This window comes from Solanum tuberosum, unplaced genomic scaffold, assembly GCF_000226075.1.
Source record: "Solanum tuberosum cultivar DM 1-3 516 R44 unplaced genomic scaffold, SolTub_3.0 scf00046, whole genome shotgun sequence".
Classification (NCBI taxonomy): domain Eukaryota; kingdom Viridiplantae; phylum Streptophyta; class Magnoliopsida; order Solanales; family Solanaceae; genus Solanum; species Solanum tuberosum.
In genome coordinates this window covers 558,033-581,476 of record NW_006238971.1, presented here as the reverse complement: position 1 = coordinate 581,476, position 23,444 = coordinate 558,033, and the positions used below count along the sequence as shown (strand labels likewise).

Here is a 23,444-nt window from a genome sequence, read left to right as displayed (position 1 = left end):
AATTGGCATGCCATTGCATAAAAGTTAAAACCAGATTAAGATAGTTCCTTTTACCAGAAAACTGAAGACAATGAGCTCTACTTCTCAGTTTGCAGCAAAATGGGGAAAATCAAAGCTTACTCTAATGTCTCCCACTTCTTCTAAGGGCTGCATTGTGGAAAAGTCTTTGGTCATGATCCTCATGCTTTACTGCTGCGGCCGCAGCTCTCAGTACTGAAGATGAAATCCATAGTGTAAACCAGATGGCAGAATTAATGAGAAAAATCATTGAAAATTGAGTAACAGGCCAGAAAGAATCAAGTAAACAATTTTTTTTAGAAAAAAGAAAGTCTGAAGGAGAAGATATGTATATAACGTATAAATAAATGGAGAGAGAGAGAAATAAATGAACTGGAGCTAACCGTGGTTAGGAATTAAGGAACTACGCTCAATTTCAGCATTGCAGAGGGTACATCTTGCCTGTCATGATGAGATGAACGTGATTATGTTCTTGACTCATTCATCACTAACCCAAGAAATGAAGACAACAACATGAAACCAAAAAGGAATATGATGTTCAAGCAAGAGTTGCTTTGTCCATGAAGCAGTTCCGCCAATATCCCATGTATGGTTTGTGTTAGAGTTTTATCCTGATTTTCTTATCATAATTTAAGATTTATTTTTTCTTAAAGAAAAAACAAAACATTACCATAAATGTTTTTACTTTTCTTGAAAGGAAAATATAATATTATTTTATATTTGGTTTATTCTCTCCTTTTAGGACTCCTTTTCTAGTAGGAAAAGTTTTAGGACACTATAAATATAGGTCTGCTTCTTCCAACACAATAACAATAACATCCACAATGTAGTCGTTTAGAGACTTTTGTTTATGGGGAGATTTATTCTCTCTAAAGTTTCAATATTTTTCTTTATATTAGTTTTGATATAATAATATTTTGATATTTTAGTATAAGTTTTTGTTATCTGATTTATCAACCATATAATTTGCAAATTGCAAGTTTCTGCATGACGCCCTAATCACCCCTTCAGAACCCAACAAGTGGTATCAGAGCACATGGTTCAAAGATCCGGTGGTCCTTGTTTGATTTATCGACATCATGATTTGCAATTGTAAGTTTTAGCATGATATCCTAATTTTTCGAACTCAACAAGTGATATCAGAGCATGTGGTTTAATGATCCAATGGAATGAAGTTCAAGGCAATTTCAAAGCAATTTGCAATAAATTTGATGATAATAAAGATTTTTGTCCAACTACACATGGAGAAGAAATTTAAATCATATTTTCAACAATGTTGCTTCACCTTTAAAAATAAAAATCAATTTTCAACTCATACTTACTTTTATGCATGAGCTTGAACTTTCAACTACGGCTTTAAGGCTTGGATTCCATTTTTCAACTCATGCATATTACTTATAACGCATGAGCTCCACTTTCAACTCATGTATATTACTTTTAACGCATGAACTCCACTTTCAACCCTGTTCATCACTTTTAACACAGGGCTCCAAGTTTTAACCCAGATCAATTTTAAATCATGGTAAGCAGCAATGATACATGAAGATTGTGTGAAGAAAGAGGATCAATATTATTATGCTAGAAAATTCATGCCAAAAAGGGAGATTTGTTAGGGTTTTGTCCTGATTTTCTTACCAATAATTTAAGATTTATTTTCCTTAAAGAAAAAACAAAACATTACCATAAATGTTTTTACTTTTCTTGAAAGGAAAATATAATATTATTTTTATATTTGGTTTATTCTCTCCTTTTAGGACTCCTTTTCTAGTAGGAAATGTTTTAGGACTCTATAAATATAGGTTTATTTCTTCTAACACAATAACAATAACATCCACAATGTAGTCGTTTAAGAGTCTTGTTTATGGGGAGATTTATTCTCTCTAAAGTTTCAATGTTTTTATTTATATTAGTTTTGATATAATAATATTTTGATTTTTAGTATAAGTTTTTGTTATCTGATTTATCAACCAAATGATTTGCAAATTGCAAGCTTCCGCATGATACCCTAATCACCCCTTCATAACCCAACAGTTTGCTCAAAGTCTGTGGTAGCTCATACCAATTTATAATCTTCATATTCTTATGAGAACAGGAAAAATGGCTAGAGAAGAAGACAAAAACTCCTACCATATCAATAACCCTTTTCAGCATGAGACCACCAAAGGAATGTCCGCATGGAACAGACATAACATCTTCAAGGAATGTGCCACTGCAATGTTTCACATTGTAACGGTAAAGTAATTATATTTTCCAGATGCAAGAAACTATACACTAATTAGCCATTCATATGCTAATATGAATCATGAATGGAGCTACAAGAAAACAATGATACAAGCTTGGCGTGGGGAAGAGACTACGACTATCAAGTTCAGTTAAGGGGGCTAAATTTTTTTCCATTTTAACACTTGACAAGGGAAGTTGAAACTAATATGCTCAGTCCAAGTGTCCAACATTCTGTGTAGTGCAGCACACTGTTGTCATGAACTATTTAACTAGTTTAAGGGCCAAGGAAGAGTAGGAAATATAGCTTTTCAAGAGCACAATATATTCCTACCTTTTCATAGGAAAACACAGTTGCAAGTTCCAAATTCTTTATCCACTTCTTGATTCTATTCTGGTTAAGTCTCAGCAGGGGAATTGATGAGTTTCTTTTAATGCTTTACTTGCTTTTAATGCTCGAGTTCCTCTCGGCCTCAAAATGCATGAAGCTGCTAAAATTTTGTAAAATAGCACCAAAACATCTGAAAACTTTTTGCAATTTCACAACTGTTACGAGATATTTATAGTATTTACCCCACTTCTGCACATTCTGCAACATGTAATACCTCATCTAGGTGATACACATGGATTTTAAAATAAAGCTCCACGGCTCAAGATGAAGCTTTCAATTGTTTCTTATATTTAGCCAAAGGCCACTTTTTGGCTCTATTGATATTCAACGTTTTCCATATTGCAGAGTGTTAAGATTAGTGAGCAAAATTAGTTAGTTCAATATTCAAAATAGGAAGTGTATAAGTTAGTTAGTTGGTTATATAACTACCTATCCAAAAGTTAGTTAGGAGCTCTAACTAACTAAGTTTCAAAAGTGTTGTATATATATAATCACTCTTGTACTCATTTGTTTCAATGAATCAATAAGAGAATTGTGAGAGATCTTATAACTCTCAGATATAAGCTTCTATAATAGATTGGTTCTTCTTCTTCTTCCTCGTCTATTTCTTCTTATTCTTCTTCTACTCTTTCTCTAGTTCTAATCTTCATTAACTTCATGGTATCAGAGCTTTCAAGCAAGAGATTCATTGCTTGATTCTAGAATTCCGCAAGTTTTTCTCAATTGACATTAATACAGATTCGAAGGTTCGAAGTTAGTTCAAGAAATGGCACCAAATTCTACTGATTCTCAAGGTCAGACCACTAGTACCAATGGAGGAGCTGTAGCTGTTATTGATCACAATCACCCATTGTTCTTGCACTCTTCTGATGTAAGTGGGATACAAATAATTTCGTTTCAGTTAACTGGAGTGGAAAACTATTCAGTTTGGTTTAGATCAATGAAGATTGCGTTGCTAGGAAGAAACAAACTGGGAATGGTTGATGGATCTTGTAAAAATGAAATGTTTCCAGGGCTAGAGGACAATTGGGAAAGAGTCAATGCCATAGTTCTGTCTTGGATCATGAATTCTGTTTCAAAGATCTTGTTAGGAGGCATAATGTATGCTTCAAGTGCTAAAGTTGTATGGGATGACTTGTTCGAAAGATTCAACAAGGTGGATGGATCAAGAACATTTAATCTTCATAAAGAAATTGCCACCTTAAGTCAAGACACCAGTTCTGTTTCTGTGTACTATTCTAAACTCAAAGGATTGTGGGAAGAGTTTTGAAGCTCTAGTTCCAATCCCAAGATGTTCTTGTGAGGGGTCAAAGGAATATAGTGTGCATCATCAAAAGTTGAAGTTGTTTCAGTTTCTCATGGGATTGAATGACTCATATCTGCAAGCAAGAAGTCAAATTCTGATGCTGAAACCAATACCTAGTGTTAATCAAGCTTATTCTATGATCTTAAGTGATGAAAGTCAAAGGTCTGTTGTAGCTAATGCAGGAGTGTTGGGTACTGGTCCAGCGAGTCTACAAGGGTCTTTTGATGCTGTTATGTACTCAAGGACAAGTGGAACTCAAAATAGGTTCAAGAAGGGATATAATCTTGTGTGTGATTTCTGCAAAATTAAAGGACATACAAGGGAAAATTGTTACAAGATCATTGTATATCTACAGGATTTTAAGTTAAAAAAGAAGGGAGTAAGTAGTTCTGCATATAATGTAACTGGTGAATCTGAGGATGGGTTGAGGTCAAGGTTTGATGATGGAGTGAGGTCAAATGCAAGTGATGCAGGAAGTGGACAGTTGAGGTGTGATGGAGAGGTTAAACTACCACATCAGAATCAGCTGGAATCCTATACATTGACTAGGGAGCAATATAATCAGGTCTTGCAATTCCTTGACAAGAAGTCAGAGGTTTCACATTGTGTAAATGCAGCAGGTACGAATCATACTTCAAGAAGTCAGAGTCATAGTCCAGGATGGATAATAGATACAGGAGCCACAAATCATGTTGTGGCTGACCTGAGTCTCTTAAAAATAAGTCTATATCTAAAGTTGAAAATCCCAAGAAAGTACATCTTCCAAATGGTGATAAAGCCTTGGTAACACATCTAGGTTCTAGCACACTAGATGGGAAGAACACAGTTTCAGGAGTATTTTGTATTCCTCAGTTCAAGTTTAATCTATTATCTGTTGCTAAACTAACCAAGGAGTTGAATTGTTCTACATCCTTTTTTCCTGACTTTTGTTTGTTTCAGGAACTCTTCAGTGGAAAGGTGAATATGATTGGTAAAGAGGATGGAGGATTGTACATTTTTTCCAACAAAATAGATAAAGAAGATGATGCTATATTGTCAGCAAGACATTCTGAGCACAGTGATAGACAGACTGAGAAAATAGATATTCAGTTACTACATAAAAGGCTTGGGCATAGTTCTAGTTCAAAGCTTAAGAAGTTGTTAAATACTAGTCTGGAGGATATTACAAAGTATATAAGTAAATGTACTGTATGTCCTTGTGCCAAACAAGCTAGAATGTCATTTCCTATTAGTACTTCTAGCAGCTTGAGTACTTTTGATTTGCTACATATGGATTTGTGGGGTCCTTATAAAAACCTACATTTGATGGTTTCAAATACTTCTTAACTATTGTAGATGACTACTCTAGAATGACTTGGGTGTTCCTGTTAAGAATGAAGTCTGATGTGTGTACAATGCTGAAAACTTATTTGACTTACATAAAGACTCAATTCAATAAGCAAGTGAAGGTTATAAGAAGTGATAATGGTACTGAATTTGTGAATACAAACTGTTCTGAGTTGTTCAAAGAGTTAGGCATAATACATCAAACTTCATGTGCTTACACACCCCAACAAAAATGGAATAGCTGAAAGAAAACACAGACACATTTTAGAGATAACAAGAGCCATAAGATTTCAAGAAAATATTCCTATAATGTTTTGGGGGTTGTGTGTTAAAGCTGCTGTTTATATTATTAACAGGATGCCTAGTAGTGTTATTGCTGATATGTCTCCCTTTGAAAAACTGTACAATAAGAAACCTTCTTTGCATCAGTTAAGGGTGTTAGGATGTCTATGTTTTGCTAAGAGAGTAAATGAGTTAGACAAGTTGAAGCCCAGGTCTACAACTTGTGTTTTCCTGGGATATGCTGAGACTCAAAAAGGATATGTGGTATATGATCTAGCTAATAATGTGTTTTCTGTCAACATGGATGTAGTGTTTCAGGAAGATGTTTTTCCATTCAAACTCAAGTCCAAGGATTCAGTTCCTATTTTTACATACACTGGTATAAATCATGAAGTGGATGATATAAAAGAAGTGTCAATAGCAACACATTCACAACATAATTCTCAAGCTGAGTTACTGCCTCAAGAACAAGTTGAAAATGTTGAGGTGGAGACTTCTACCAACCTACAACAAACAAATGTATATGAGGATATACAAGCAGAACAGATATCTCAAACTGAAGTGAGGAAATCAGGAAGAGGAACCAAACCTCCATTATGGATAAAAGATTTTGTGTCACTAAACATCCATGAAGGACCTTACAGTTTGGATAAATATGTGTCATACAACAGTGTTAATCCTACCTATCAGGCATATCTAGCAAAGATGTCAAGTGTGACAGAACCACAGTTTTACAAGGAGGAAACATCTGATGCTAAGTGGATTGAGGCAATGAATGCTGAGATAAAGGCACTGCAAGATAATCATACTTGGGAAGTAGTTGAGCTTCCTGATGGAAAAACGCCTATAGGTTGCAGATGGATATCAAAGTTAGCACAAATCTAATGGAGAGGTTGAAAGGTTCAAGGCAAGGTTAGGTAGGGCAAAAGGGGGTAACGAACCAAAAAGAAAGGTATAGATTATCAAGAAACCTTCAGTCCTGTTGTAAAGATGAAGACTGTTATGACTGTCTTGGCTATTGCTGCACAACAACACTAGCAGATACATCAAATGGATGTATTTAATGCATTTCTTGAAGGAGATTTACCTGATGAAATCTATATGCAATTACCTCAGGGATTTGAGAGTCAGGGGGAGAATAAAGTGTGTAGACTCACTAAATCCCTCTATGAATTGAAACAGGCTCCCAGACAGTGGAATGCAAAGTTGTCTGAGGCATTGTCAAGGTTTGGGTTCAAGCAGAGTGAAAATGATCACTCTTTGTTTATCAAGCAAACATCAATATGTTCAGTGTTTGTTCTCATATATGTGGATGATATGCTAATTACAGGAAGTAGTGTTCAGCTCATTGAAGAAACAAAAGCTAAACTGAATCAAACCTTCAAGATGAAGGACATAGGAGAGTTAAGGTTTTTTCTGGGGATTGAGTTTGCCAGATCAAGTAAGGGTATACTGATGCATCAGAGGAAGTATGCATTAGAACTCATTTCTGAAACAGGACTGCGAAATGCAAAACCAGCAGTAACTCCTATTGACAATAACAACAAGCTAAGCTCAAGACAATATGATGATCACTTCAATTCAGAGAATGTACAAGAAGATCCTCCAGCTGATCAAAGCCTATATCAAAGACTGATAGGAAAGCTACTATACCTCACTATGACAAGGCCTGATATTGCATTTGGAGTGCAAACTTTGAGTTAGTTTTTACAACAACCTAAAAAGACTCATATGGAAGAAGCTTTAAGGATTGTTAGATACATAAAAGGTCAGCCAGGTCAAGGGATATTATTATCCAGCATTCAAGATACCAATCTCACAGCTTTTTTGTGATGCTGACTGGGCATCTTGTCCTCTTACAAGGAAGTCTGTAACATGGTATTTTATCAAGTTTGGTAACTCAGTGGTGTCATGGAAGTCTAAGAAACAATCTACTGTTTCTAGAAGCTCAGCAGAAGCTGAGTACAGGAGTATAGCTACAACTGTAATAGAAATCATTTGGATGCTGGGGATGTTAAAAGACTTAGGGATTGAAATGCATAAACCTATAGAAGTATGCACAGACAGTAAAGCAGCCATCTTGTTAGCTGCTAATCCTGTGTATCATGAGAGGACAAAACACATTGAGATAGACTGCCACTTCATAAGGGAAAAAATTGTACAAGGAATAATATGTACCAAGTACACTCCTACACATGAACAACCAGCTGATATGCTTACAAAATGGTTGACTAAAATTCAACATCAGTTGCTCAATTCCAAGCTTGGAGTTCAGAACATATTTTCACTTCCAAGCTTGAGGGGGAGTGTTAAGATTAGTGAGCAAAATTAGTTAGTTCAATATTCAAAATAGGAAGTGTATAAGTTAGTTAGTTGGTTATGTAACTACCTATCCAAAAGTTAGTTAGGAGCTCTAACTAACTAAGTTCCAAAAGTGTTGTATATATATAATCACTCTTGTACTCATTGTTTCAATGAATTAATAAGAGAATTGTGAGAGATCTTATAACTCTCAGATATAAGCTTCTATAACAGATTGGTTCTTCTTCTTCTTCCTCGTATATTTCTTCTTATTCTTCTTCTACTCTTTCTCTAGTTCTAATCTTCATTAACTTCACAGAGGGAACTCACAACAACTCAACTAACAGTGGTAGAGGTTTTGACTTCTCTGCGTATTGTTTTTCCTCTGTTGGAGGTTGGGGTGTGAGCTGCATGTAAGTTAGACTTTTGTTATACTTATTTATTAAGTCCACACAATTGAGGTAGAAAAAAGTCTCTGTAAATATTTCCAGCATAAGAAACCAGAGCTATCTCAGTTCCATAGAGTCGTGCACGTTTGTTCAATATCTCATAGCTCCTGTAACCAAACCACATTTCTAATACGAATACCATGTAGAGAGGGCATACCAACTCTTTAGACCTTATCAACAGTTTCGTTTGCAAGTATAAGGCATCTATAATGTTATGTCTCTGTTAGTTTTACAGTTGCCTAGCATTTTTTCCTTCAAACATCCCTTATACCAACTCTTTAGACAATTTCAGTGGTTCTGTTTGCAAGTTTAAGGCATCTATATGGTCATGTTATGTATGTTAGTTTTACAGTTGCCTAGCATTTTTTCCTTCAAACATCATTACAAAGAAAAAGTTATCTGCATTATTTTGCTAGGAAATTTTTGAAGAAAATATAATCTTGAAAACTTCTGCAAGACCTTTAGTCAAACTAGGCCAACATTTCTTGAACTTCTTGCTATAAATGGAAGTAAGGGATGTCTATTTATTAGGTTAAAAGTTTGAGACTGAGAAAGTATAAGATGTTTGATATACTCATGCAGTAAATATGCTGCTATTTCTCTTCTCTTTTTCTTGTAAGTAAATATGCTGCTATATTTAACCAGAAAAGAAGGAGAAAAGTTCATTTGACAAATTAAAACTTACAATAAGGGATCTGAAAGAACACTTCTGAGTGATGGTTCCTTATTTAGATTGTCTCGGGCCACCTGCTGATCCAGACCAAGAATGAGATGTCTTCTTATGTTGTATTCAGACCAAAATATCCATGGTCCAATTCTGTAGGTGTTTTTAAAAAAAAGGGGCAGCAAAAAGAATTAATTGAAATGTCTCTGGATGGATTGAAATGTCTTTCAGTAGCTTTCAATAATTTTATTAAGCATTGAGGGACTTTAAATACCCAATATAAAACATATAATTGACATAATTTAAAATTCAAAAATCCTAAAATATCTCAACAACTAAAACAACCTAACAAAAATTCAAATTTCAAATTTATCTTAAACTAGACAACTTGTTTTGCTACAGAGTACTGTAGTAACTAAAAACAAACTTCAACCAGGGGCGGAGCCACGTAGGCTCCAGGATGTCCAATTGGACACCCTTCGTCGAAAAATAATACGGTATATACGCGTAAAATTTTGATTTTGTATTGGTATATATAGAATTTGGACACCCTGAAATAACAAAGTAAAGCGTAGTGGAGTTGGCAATTCCTATCGCAAACCTACTCTCTGCCCCTGATCGATTCCCCGCAGGAGTGTTTCATTTTTATGTAATTATTTGACTTCTTGAATTTAATTAAGTATATAAACATGCCCAAGTTCGAATCTTACCTCCACTAATTTTTTTTTCCAATTAAAATTGAATTATTTCCTTAAATTTTAATACATTTTTCTTGTGGAATAAGATTTCCTTAAATTTAATATTTTTTCCTTGTGGATATCTTTCAATTAAAATTGAATTATTTCCTTAAATTTTAATACCTTTTTCTTGTGGAATAAGATTTCCTTAAATTTTAATGCTTTTTCCTTGTGGAATAAGGTTTTCTTTCTCTATAAATAGGAGACTCATTCACCCAAATTATATCACAATATTATTAAGAATAGAATCTCAATAATTCTCTCTCTATTTTTTCTTCTCTTTATTTTATTTTATAACAAAAATAACCAACTTAATATTTTAGTTTCAAGTTTCAATGGACATGAGAAATTATTATAATAGAGTACCAAACAAAAGTTCGACTTCTCTAAGTCAACCAAATAAAGAAACAATGGTAGATCAATTAGAGATGTTGTCACATTCTTCTAAAAAATAAAGCATTGATTTAAATACTCTAGAATTTGATCCAACAAAAAGAACTTCAGTTGTAAAAACGTTTCAGGATATGAAACCTCGTCGAGTACAATTGTAATAATATATATAAATTATGTTTTCAATAGTAGTTTATTTTTTCTTTATGTTAGTTTTGAATTATACACTTGTAATTCTATTAAAAATATTCTTATATTTAATTAAATATTGCTTAACTTAATTATTTGTTTTGGTAATTTAAATCATCATTTAAAAAAAATAAAATTACTATTAAAAGTTTGGATACCTTCATGAAATTCCTGGCTACGCCACTGACTTCAACACTCCTCCTTTGTTTTTGTTACTGCATTTGAAAATATGTTCCTCCCTAATTTTTGCTTTGGTAGTTAATGCACGATTTTTTTCACTGTTTTTGAACTTGCAAAATTTCTTCTTTTGATTTTGTGCTTCAAAAATACTTTCCATGACATTGTCTTGTTTAGTTGTTTATTTGAAAGTACTTTAATTTGAACTTTTGTAGGATTTACAGGGAGAGGTTGTAAGGGTTTTTCTTCCATCACATCACATATCAAATTTCAAAATATGGTTTTATGCTTATAGACCAAATTTGATAGTTTTGGTCTATGAAAAGTTTTGGGCATTCAAAGAGAGACGGTTGTTGGCCATCATTTTTGGTTAAAAATTGGTTGAGAAAAACATGTGTGTTGAAAAAAGCACGGGTTGAAAAAGTAGCCCAGATGGATCAAAAGGGTAGCCCGTACGGGTTAAAAATGATATGCTAGTTCTTTGGAAGATTTCACAGATCCCGAAGCTCTTGATACCATTGTTGGTGATTTTACAAAATGGGGCAGCAAAAAGAATTAATTGAAATGTCTCTCAATGGATTGAAATGGCTTTCAGTAGCTTTCAATAATTTTATCAAGCATTGAGTGACTTTAAATAGCCAACATAAAACATATAATCTGCATAATTTAAAATTCAAAAATCCTAAAATATCTCAACAACTAAAACAGCCTAACTAGTTTCAAATTTCAAATTTATCTTAAACGAGACAACTTATTTAGCTAAAAACTACTGCAGTAACTAAAAGCAAACTTCAACTAACTCATGTGGTATCAACCACCAATATAGGAAAAGAAATACTAACATCAACTATTTTTGTTTCCACCACAAGAACAATTTTCACTTTTTGTGCACTTACAAAAGACGTGTTATGTAAGGAAGAGTATATCCAACTAAAGCTACAAAAGTATCACAAGAGAAGGTAATCCTAGGTTCAGTATGTAAAGAAGTGGACACATTTAAAATTCCATATTGATATTTCCTTTTTTTAAGATTGTCTCAAGTCACACGTTGATCTTGACCTAGAATGAGATGTCTCCTCTTCTCCTAGAAGGACATGTATATTCATGCTGCATTCAAATGAAGTTATTTATCCTCTAGTTCATGTGAAATTGTTCATTCAAGGTAAACAAAGAATGTCCATCTTCCAAGGAGAATATTTGTCCAAATAAAACTACATTGTGGTACAAGAGTTGAATCTCCATGCTCAACATGCAACAAGAAAAAAGTTGAAAGAGAAAAAACATGAGTTAGAGGACCAAATCCCCCTAGGAGGTCTCATGTCTTATGTTAGATGATTAAACATGAAGAATGCTTAACACTAGATACTTCATGGAAATGAAGTTGAAGACAATTGTTTCTTTACTCTTTGGGATGTATCAGATCACCTAGCACTGTCAATGAATTTTTTTGGGAATGGAATTGTTACAAGATGTGCAAATCGTGGCATTAAATTCATGCGTCATAAGATAAAACTCTTTTTTGAGAAAGAATGATAGAGCGGAGACTTAGGAATACGATAAGAAATGTAGAACCAATTTGGATTTATGCTAGTTGGTAGATAACTGAGGCTATATTCTTGGTAAGAAGAATGATGAAATTTTACTGTGAAAGGAAGAAAGATCCATATGTGGTATTAGATTTTCTCCATCACCACCAAAGGATTGGAATGATGACACGGTCCGACTAGAAAATAAAAATTATATAGGAAAAGTCGAATTGATGACATGACCCTATTGAAGAAGAGAAATAATATGGGTAGGGTCGGAATGATGGCACGACCCTACTGAAAAAGAGAAATTATATGGGTAGGGTCGGAATGATGGCACAACCCTACACAAATTAGATTTAAGATGTCACCGGAAAGACGAATGGAACTACGAAAATCAAATCTGAAGAGTCACTGAAAAAACACACGGTGCTATGCAACTCAAATATGAGAAAGTAGTTAAAAAAAAGATACTACGCAAGTTAAATATGAGAAGTAGTCTGGAGAGATGCACGGTGCTACGCAAATCAAATATGCAAAAAAAAAGTAGTCATCGGAAGGATGAAACTATGCTACACAAATTAAATATGAAAAAAGTTGTCACCGGAAAGATCGCACAGTGCTTAAAAAATTAAATATAAAAAAGTAGACACCGGAATGATTGCATGGTGCTACATGAATCAAATATGAAAAAGTAGTCACCGGTAATATGGCACGGTGCTACACAAATTATATATAAAAAGTAGTCACCGGAATGATGGCTCGGTGCTACACAAATTGAATATGAAAAAGTAGTCACCAGAAAGATAGCACGGTGCTACACAAATACCGACGGATATGAGGTTGACACAAAACATTCCTAGAAAGTCATCGAAAATTGACGCATGACGACCTATCTGACTGAGTTTTCTTCCCCTGAATATGGGGTTCATGGATATATCATTGATGTCACTTTTCTTAACACAATTATCGGCCAGACAGGCGGCATATATGGGTAATAGCCACCTGCCGGCAGCAGAAGTTCTTTGATTTTGTACCAAGATCGTAGAGGCTCAGATACCATGTAAGAAATATAGGAAAAAAATATTATTGAATTGTTGTTGTGTCTACATTATTACATTGAGACCCTATTTATAGACACTAGAATACAATCTTTTACCAAGTAGGATACTATTTACTATTCCTATTTCTATTTGTATTTCTATTCATATTTTAAATAGGATTGTATGAACCTATTCATATTCTAATAGGATTGTATAAACCTATTCATGTTCTAACAGGAGCATAGTAGTAATTGTGAATGATTATAAGATCAGGAAAAGGATGAAAAAGCTTTGAACGATCATTCTTTAGGTATGCTGGGTTCTACAGAGAGAAAGGAAGTAGAGGTGCATTGGTACAATTGCTGAAATATAAGTACCTTAGATTCTAGTCCTCTGGTGTAAGTTAATAGACGCATATGAAGACCATAGCTTCATTGATGTTATTCAATTATAGGAGGAAAATGATTGTATAGGGTGTTTTGAAACTGACAAACACCATCTTAGTGCTGGTTTTGCCATATTAATGAACTATTTTTTGTACTGGTCGGTAAAAAGAGTTGATAAGACTTGAGAGAAAAACGAACAAAATTTGATTATGAGGCACTCACACCTAAATTGAAGTTTTTACTCGGCATAAAACCAAAACAGACCCCATAGCATTAAAACTTTGCAGAAAAAGGATTTTGCCTGTGCAATTGACTTCAAGAAACACCATTTGACCATTTGAAAAGAAATAGTACTTACATATGCATTATCAATATTGCTACAAAGCATGTCTTCCTCGGTAGAAAGGTCATCCATAAAATGGCTTACAGATATTGGCACGTAGCTCTGAGGAATAACATGACCAGCAGCTGTAATCGGAGAATAATCCAATATTGCATTGCTCTGAGGTATAAGCCTAAATGCAAGTAGTGTTCTACAAGATGTAGCTGAACAACTCAGTATTTGTGTAAATTGAATATTGTAAAGCCACTTAAAAGCTCAACAAGCCATGTCTACCTTCCATCACAAGTAGTGGCCATATAGTTATCAGCTGAACCCTGGTATATGGCAGCAGGACGAAGACCGACAGTCATATGGCTGAGATCTTTTTCAGTAAGCAATAGTAAATCCCCACGAGTCAAGCCACTATATGCTAGATACCAACGACCATTGGGATCACAAACCTAGGGATAAAAAATAAACAAGCAAGGAAAATGACTGATGGCACAAAGGATAGAGAAACGAGACTTTTTTTAATATATATATATATTTATATATTTATTGTCACGACCCAGACCATCGTGATTGGCACCCACACTAATCTTCCAGTGGGAAAACCAAAACTATAGCCCAACTAATCAACTTAACCCAAGAAATACACATTTAAGCTACAAAAACAGGTTTAAATAACAATAAAAATGCGGAGTTCCCATAAACTCCAAAGGTTTAAACAATTAACTAACCAATCTAATGCAGAAATTCAAACCCTAGAACCTGAAAGTCATTGTACCAAAACTCTACTAACGACAAGTCTAAGAACAAGGGGTACAACCCCGAAACTAAACAACACCTTTAAGAAATAGTCCGAGTCTGAAAATAGTGAACTTAAACAAGAAAGATCCATGGCAGCCCGAAAGAACTGGCTCACCCTTGAATCCGGTCACACTCATTAGTCACCTAGCTGAAGTCTATCAATAACCACCCGAAGATGCCCTGTACTCAACAAAGAAAGAGCAAGTGCAGTATTAGTACACAACCACAGTGTACTGATAGGATCACGCGGCTATCCCATTAAGTGAAACATATGAAAGTAACCACAACATTATAAAACAGGCATATACCGAACATATACAATATTAGTCATCTTTTCAGAATCAATGTAGCATCCCACATTCTCAATAATACACATTGGTTATCAATTTAGAGCAGCATGCAGTCTTCCAATATCAATCATCATTAGATATGAACGTAATCATCACAAGTAGATACACAACACAATTCAATGGTCCTTCCATGGAACCCAAAGCCAAACTGTTAGCATAACGGTTCGTGGTACTCGATCCAAGTTAGTGTGTCGGAACATGGCAACCGATCCTATGTTTATGCCAGAACGTGGCAACTGACCCCATATTTATGCCGGAACATGGCAACCGATCCCAGTTAGTGTGTCGGATCGTGGCACCCGCCCATTCAACAAACCACAATCACAATCACAATGTATATTCTCACAATCATACAACAAGAGGTGATTCATGGCATACAATTATTCAATTATCCTCATTTATGAATAGGGTGATCAATAATGCAACATTGGCATACATACATGCATTATAATGAAGCAATTACAAACATATATCACACCAACATGAAATCACAACCATCACCTACCTCAAAACAAGCTTGAAACCCTAAGAAACTTGATCCTTCCCTTTCCGGATTCATTCCGCTTGTTCTTGGTCTACAAACAATCACAATAACATGGAAATCAACAAACAATTGCTAATTGCCCAAAACTACAACAATTTTATGAACCCCAGATCAAACCCATGATCCCAATTATCCAATTTAGGGTTGTTTCCACCATAAAATCTATAACAAAACCTCCCCCCATTTAATATTCACCCATTCTATTACGTTCTACGGATCGAAAAACAGATTCGGGGAGTGAACATCTTTCCTTTAGCCTCAAGAATGGTGAAAAATGAGTAGGAGTCACCTGGGGTTTGTTCCTTAGCTCTAAAAACCGAAAAGTGCCAAATAAGGTCGTTTAGAGGTTTATTTACGACTTTAAGTCACGTCTGGCCCTCTACAGTGGACCCATCCCGCTACAGCTGCCCCGCTCTGGTGGCACCAATCCCTCTCTAGCGGCCTACACGGAGACAGAATGTTACCTGTTCATGCTAAGATCATTTTTGGGAGTTCTACTCGCCCAAATTCGATTCCGTAAAGTCGTACAGGTTCCTTAACGTCTTAGCTATCTACTCATGTGGTCCAAATCATAATTAGATCTCTCATTAATTACCAGATTTCCCTACACCTTAATGACTCCGATTTCGTCCAAATAACCTCAAACCAACCAATTGAATACCTACACATCCTCCCTTACAATGCCTTAATGAAGTCATCTCAACACTCGAGTGATAAATATTGTTGTATCTAAACTTAACTAACAACAAAAGCTATTCTCAATAACCACCAAAGTTGATCGTACAGATGTCTTGCAACATGTTATCAAGGACTTTGACACAAACATCAGGACGAATCCTTTCTCACATAACCATGATAAAATCGAAGATCAAAACTTGCCACAATTAGAGGTGAACCTAAACCAACCAACACACGCTCTTGATACTCAAACGATCGTAGTTCTTAACAACATCTCCGTCCCACAACATAGATTCCCATGAGCCTTAGTTACAAAAAATTCAATCTTTTGACATCAGATACTCCTTGAGGGATATGTCCAAACATACAAACCTCCAACAACACTATCAACATGTAGATTTAATAATTATAGATTATCTCTTAAGAACAGTAGAATTGGATTCAATGTTCCCCACTTTCAACCACACATAATTGATACATGACCTCGACGACAAGATGAAAAATTAGATTGTCGGACAACCATAAATACGCATGGTAGCTCTACTATAAACTTCCATAAGCAAGGTGGTACATACAAAACCACTGAAACACTTTAATGACTCCAAGACAACACCAATTATGTCATTCGAAATAACCAAATCTTCCCAATCTTCCCACTTAACCAAGAGAACATCGCAAGATTTGGTACCCCTGATCCACCACTAGGGATCCACCCAAAAAAAAGCGAAAACACACGAGAGCATAGTTAGTGAATCATACTCACAATACTAACAACCATAATAAACACTCTGACCATTTATCTTATTTTAACCTAACATTTTTTAAATGAAACCTTTCTTAGGTACTTAACAATCAATAGTAATAGACTTAACGACTCAACTCAGGTGTAAGTCCTTTTAAATGCTCACTACCAGGTACAATTGATCATTTCTCATCTTGCCAGTTCATACCTTGACAACATATCTCACCACAAATGTAGACTTACAATGAACAACATGAATTGTAAATTCAACCGTATAACACCATCCCCTTATCTATCAATATTAGCTTGTACCTTGAAGATTTTTATGAATTTATGAATCTTCGCTTATCATTGATCGCACCTCCATCGATCTTACAATATCCTTTGCTAAAATTCCTTCGTACTCGTTACTAAACTCAAAAATAAAACCAAAACACTTATCATCACACTCAAGCTAATGTCTGTACACTCCTTTCTCAAGTCCTTTCCAATAGTTTTTAACCAAATATGATGGACTTGTGACACTATTACCATAACCACAACAAAACGAATGAAATCACACATCTCTGAACCTAATTATCTACCTCTCTAAAGATATCCCTTCAGCCTTTGCAATCAAATATAATATTCTTGCTCTCTCCTCTCTCTAAAAGTTGTATTACATCCCACTATTTTTCTTCATTATGACTCTAGTTCTTTAATTTCTATTCGAATGGTGTCCCACCATCTCTTAAAACTTTCCATACAACCACGTTACTCACCAAATTTTTCGAAAGCCACAACCTTAGATACTCGCAAGTCGTACTTACTATACAAAATTCGCTTAACTAATAATCTTATTGTATAGTTGCATTCCATCACAATCCATCACGAACTGATACTACCATTACACTTGGTTAGCCCTGGCTATCACTACGAAGTCAACCTTTCATCAACACGACACCTCAAACTCAAGTATACTCATCAAATTCAGAGGACTAATCCAATTTATACGCACTGTCTTACTAAAATACTTCAATTTTCTTTCACCCAAGTATACTCATTGGGACCTTCCTTATCCATAAGCTTGTCATTCCGGTATCAATCCACTCCTTTATGGCTTAAGATAAAATCACCAGTCCTCATACTACCCTCCTTCTTCTTAACAAACAAGACAGGACCACCCCATGGGGAAGCACTAGGATGGATGAAACCTTTATCAAGAAGCCTTTGGATTTGAGCTTTAAGCTCTCTCAATTCTGACACCACATGAATAGACTCAATAGAGGGGGAGTCGACCTCAACATCCCGAATATGAGCCAATTACGTCAAACAATCTTGCCCCGCCAGTTTCCTACCCCACAAGAAAGATATGACCTTAGCTGACTTAGGCTTGTACCCCCTTCCCACTCTAACCTTTACCTACCCGGGATCTCTAGAGTTACCGACTTAGTATTACAATTAAGCCCGATATAATAAGGGGACAACAAAGTCCTGCCTAAGATTATATCAAGTGAGTCATATCCAGCATAACCAAATCAACCCAACTCTGAAAATCCATAAACACAACAGGAAAACACGATATACATGGGTGACTATGACTGACTCTTCAACTGGGGTAGAAACATGGATGGGGGCATCAAGTATATCACAAACTACATCAAATCCCAAGGCAATTGAACTGGCACATACGAATTAGTAGAACCCAGATCAAACAAAACAATAGCCATCCGGGAACAAACAAGAGTAGCTCTTGTGATCACTACATCACACCTCAAACTCGGTCTTCCTCGAAAAAACATAAAACTGAGCCGTGTCCTCTTGACGGGCAACCTCATTGCCTGGCTGCACTACTCCTCTACCTACATTACCATTTTCCCAGCCTCCATGACCTCACTGATTTCCTCCTCATATGCCCAGGTTCTCCACAATTTTAACATACCTTATAACTTATATTCGATTGCTGGACACTGAATTAGATCGCGGAGGTTAGTTTGGGTACGATTAGGGGTCCATAATTATGACTAGGTAAACAAGGAAGACAGGGCTGAGATTCTATCTCGCCCTGTCCCGCTCTGGCGGGAGGAATTCCGCATTGGCGGCCTCGCCTTGGCGGGAAAAGTTCCTCCCCAGCGGCCAAAACGGAAACAGAACCTCTACTAATAATTTTTCTAGGGTTCTTTTCTTTTCTAAATTCCACAAAGGTTCCCAACTTTACTTAGCAATTTTAGAATAACCCTCATAACTAGGATAATCATTGTCTACCCCCAGTCAATCCCACGATACACGAACCAATTCATTCTTGTTAATTCAACACCACAACCCACACATCCCCAGGATACACCCAGGCACCCACACGATCCTTAGTCAAGATCTTCCTTTCACAACGAGTTTCTCAATACTCTAGTATTTACCACTTGCATAACTTCAACGACCAGGCCAACAAATTGTACGTATCAAAGTTCAGACACACATTTATTGTGCACATAATCACCTTATCACATTCAAGCAATTACAACTTCACATTCACAACTAATTTAGACAACCAGAAGCACACATTCAAAGTTTCCAAAGTACAATTCACAGATAAGTCCAAATTCTTATTTAATTATTTTGCTCCATGGATGACCATTCCTGATCATCCATGCATTCACACCACCCCTAGGGCCAGATACCAATTGGAACCTTCTCAGTTTCCAATTTTTTTTACTTGTGGCCCCTCAGTCGTGACCATGACATCTAGTTCACTTCGTTAAGATACCAATTGGAATCGGGAGATACCAATTGGACTCAACTCATACCACAAGCGACAACAGTAGCTAGCAATCCCCACAAACCTACTAATTTCAATCATAGAACTTGGTTGAACCTAATTCTTGTTTGCCTCAATATTTAACTGATGGTAACCAGACCTTAAGTCAATCTTAGAGAAAAATGATGCACCTTGCAATTGGTAAAATAATTTATCTATCCGAGGCAAGTTCTGAATAGCGACCCTATTCAACTGTCGGTCGTCTATATACATCCTCTCTTGCTAGTGATGGTGTTACCACTTTTGTTTCTCTAATTCGGACCATAGAGTGAAGGAGGAAATATACCAATTGGATTCAAGTCATAGCACGAAGGAGTAGAAAGAAGTGAGTATTTCCTAAAGTCCTATAGCCTCTAGAAGAAAAGTACGGACGTCATCGTACCGTTCCGCAAGACTCTACTAGACTCGTTTTGGCACAATGAGATCAACGAACCTAGGGCTCTGATACAAATTTTTTCATGACTCAGACCATCGTGATTGGCACCCACACTAACCCTCCGGTAAGAGAACCAAAACTACAGCCCAACTAATCAACTTAACCCAAGAAATACACATTTAAGCTACAAAAACATGTTTAAATAACAATAAAAATGCAGAGTTCCCATAAACTCTAAAGGTTTAAGCAATTAACTAACCAATCTAATGCGGAAATTCAACCCCTAGAACCTGAAAGTCATTATACCAAAACTCTACTAACGACAAGTCTAAGAACAAGGGGTACAACCCCGAAACTAAAAAACATCTTTAAGAAATAATTCGAGTCTGAAAAGAGTGGACTTAAACAAGAAAGATCCATGGCAGCTTGAAAGAACTGGTTCACCCTTGAATCCGGTCACGCTCATTAGTCACCTAGCTGAAGTCTATCAATAACCACCCGAAGATGCCCTGTACTCAACAAAGAAAGAGCAAGTGCAGTATTAGTATACAACCACAGTGTACTGATAGGATCACGCGGCTATCCCATTAAGTGAAACATATGAAAGTAACCACAACATTATAAAACAGGCATATACCGAACATATACAATATTAGTCATCTTTTCAGGATCAATGTAGCATCCCACATTCTCAATAATACACATTGGTTATCAATTTAGAGCAGCATACAGTCTTCCAATATCAATCATCATTAGATATGAATGTAATCATCATAAGTAGATACACAACACAATTCAATGGTCCTCTCACGAACCAATTCAATGGTCCTCTCATGGAACCCAAACCCAAACTTTTAGCATATCAGTTCGTGGTACCCGATCCAAACTAGTGTGCTGGAATGTGGCAGCCGATCCCATGTTTATGATGGAACGTGGAAACCAATCCCATATTTATGCCGGAACGTGGCAACCAATCCCAGTTAGTGTGTCGGATCGTGACACCTGCCCATTCAACAAACCACAATCACAATCACAATGTATATTCTCACAATCATACAACTAGAGCTGATTCATGGCATACAATTATTCAATTATCCTCATTTACGAATAGGGTGATCAATAATGCAGCATTTTCATACATACATGCATTATAATGAAGCAATTACAAACATATATCACACCAACCTGAAATCACAACCATTACCTACCTCGAAACAAGCTTGAAATCCTAAGAAACTTGATCCTTCCCTTTTCGGATTCGTTCCGCTTGTTCTTGGTCTACAAACAATCACAATAACACGAGAATCAACATACAATCGCTAATTACCCAAAACTTTAATAGTTCTATGAATCTTAGATCAAACTCATGATCCCAATTATCCAATTTAGGGTTGCTTCCACCATAGAATTTATAACAAACCCCTCCCTCATCAATATTGACCCATTCTATTATGTTCTACGGATCAAAAAATAGATTCGGGGAATGAACAACTTACCTTTAGCCTCAAGAATGGTGAAAAATGAGTAGGAGTCACCTGGGGTTCGTTCCGTAGCTCTAGAAATCGAAAAGTGCCAAATAAGATCGTTTAGGGGTTTATTTACGACTTCAAGTCGCGTTTGACCCGCTACAACGGACTTATCCCGCTACTGCGGCCCCGCTCTGGTGGCCGACACGGAGACAAAATATTACCCGTTCACGCTAAGATTATTTTCGATAGTACTACTCTTCCAAATTCGATTCCGTATAGTCGTACATGTTTCTTAACGTCTTAGCTATCTACTCATGTGGTCCAAATCATAATTAGATCTCTCATTAATTACCAGATTTTCCTACACCTTAATGACTCCGATTTCGTCTAAATCTGGACTAGGTTGGGAAATTCCAAGTTACTACACAAAAGTTTTCTGGCCCCAATTCTTTCCCTATTGACTTTTTCTTAATGATGAAATCAAGTCGTTACATATATATATATATATATACATACTAGTTTTGACACATATGCGTTGTACATGAATTTCAAACCATGTAGTACACTATTTTTAAAAATAATGTGAATATTATTAAATAATAATATTAAGTAAATAATTATAAACTGAATGATAAAATATAAGTTCCTATGAATAATGGATGTAAATTTTCTTATGATTACTAATGAAAGTTAGTCACTCTTAAAATCTCCTAGGGGTCATTTGTAGTGAGTGATAAAAATAAATAGTGATGGGATAAGAAAATAGTGAAGAGATAAAATTTTTGTGTCTTGTTTGGTTGCCATGTTTGCAATAACTTATCCCACCATTTATACCGTACTGATGGGATATGTTATCCCATAAGTTATCCCAGGATAGCTAATCCCAGGATAACTAATCCTGGGATAACTTGTTCCCAACCAAACGACTGCTTAGTTAAACCTCTAAAATATACTTTCTCCTCCTTCCCCCATAGTGCATTACTTAGTTATTATTGTATTGTTGGAGTTCTTATTTTTATAATAATATAATATAAATAAATATTATTGATATAAAATATAGAAGATATACTAAATTGAATATTTTTAGTTGGAGTATTATATTAATTTAACATTCATCTGAGGGAGTGTTCTAATTTCACTGAACTTTGAGATTGTTAACGTCTGTAAATCAAACTTGAGTTTTTAAGAAGAGAAGAATACAAAATATTAAAAAATCGTAGTTCCAAAATGTGAGGAAGCCCCTCCATTTATAGTTAACAAAGTGTTGTATGATTATGTGCATATTGTTTCTTATCATAAAAGTTACAACCCTTCGAAAGGTCACAACTCATCGGAAAAGTCACAACTCTTTGAAAAAGTTATAACCATTCAATGTGAAATGGTGTCTTCTTTTAATGTAATATAATATAAAATATAGAAGATATACTAAATTGAGTGTTTTAAGAAGAAGAGAACAATGAAAAAGTTTAAAAAAATTGTAGTTTAAATTTTTTAGAAAACCCCTATTTTTATAGCCAACAAAGGGTAGTGCATGAAAATATGCTTATTGTGCCCTATCAAAAAAAGTCACAACCCTTTAAAAAAGTCACAACCATTCATAAAGGTCACAACTCATTGTAAAATTCATAACTCCGGAAAAGTCACAACTCTTTAGAAAAGTCGCAACCCTATAGAAAAGTCACAACCCTTCGAAAAGGTCACAACTTATCGTAAAAGTTATAAATCTTTGGAAATGTCAAAACCCTTTAATGTGAAAAGGTTTCTTCCTTTAATATAATATAATATAATATACATAAATAAATATGATACAATATACAATATAGAAGATATACTAAATTTAGTGTTTTAAGTTGGGGGTATTATAATAATTTAACATTTAAGTTAGGTAGTTAATTCTTTTAAGGTAGTATAGAATAGATAGATAAATATATATATATATATATATATATATATTTAT

At 35.3% G+C, this 23,444-nt stretch overlaps 1 protein-coding gene and 1 pseudogene across 1 annotated transcript; one reads left to right on the top strand and one right to left on the bottom strand.

Moving 5' to 3' along the window:
• The window catches only part of LOC102593642 (uncharacterized), a 29,350-nt pseudogene that overhangs the window by 2,348 nt on the left and 3,558 nt on the right, over positions 1–23,444 (bottom strand).
• Positions 3,921–4,993, top strand: LOC107059899 (uncharacterized). The gene is made up of 2 exons (XM_015306985.1): positions 3,921–4,555; positions 4,875–4,993. The coding sequence occupies exons 1-2, from the start codon at positions 3,988–3,990 to the stop codon at positions 4,907–4,909; spliced, it is 603 nt and encodes a 200-aa protein (XP_015162471.1). The 5' UTR covers positions 3,921–3,987; the 3' UTR covers positions 4,910–4,993.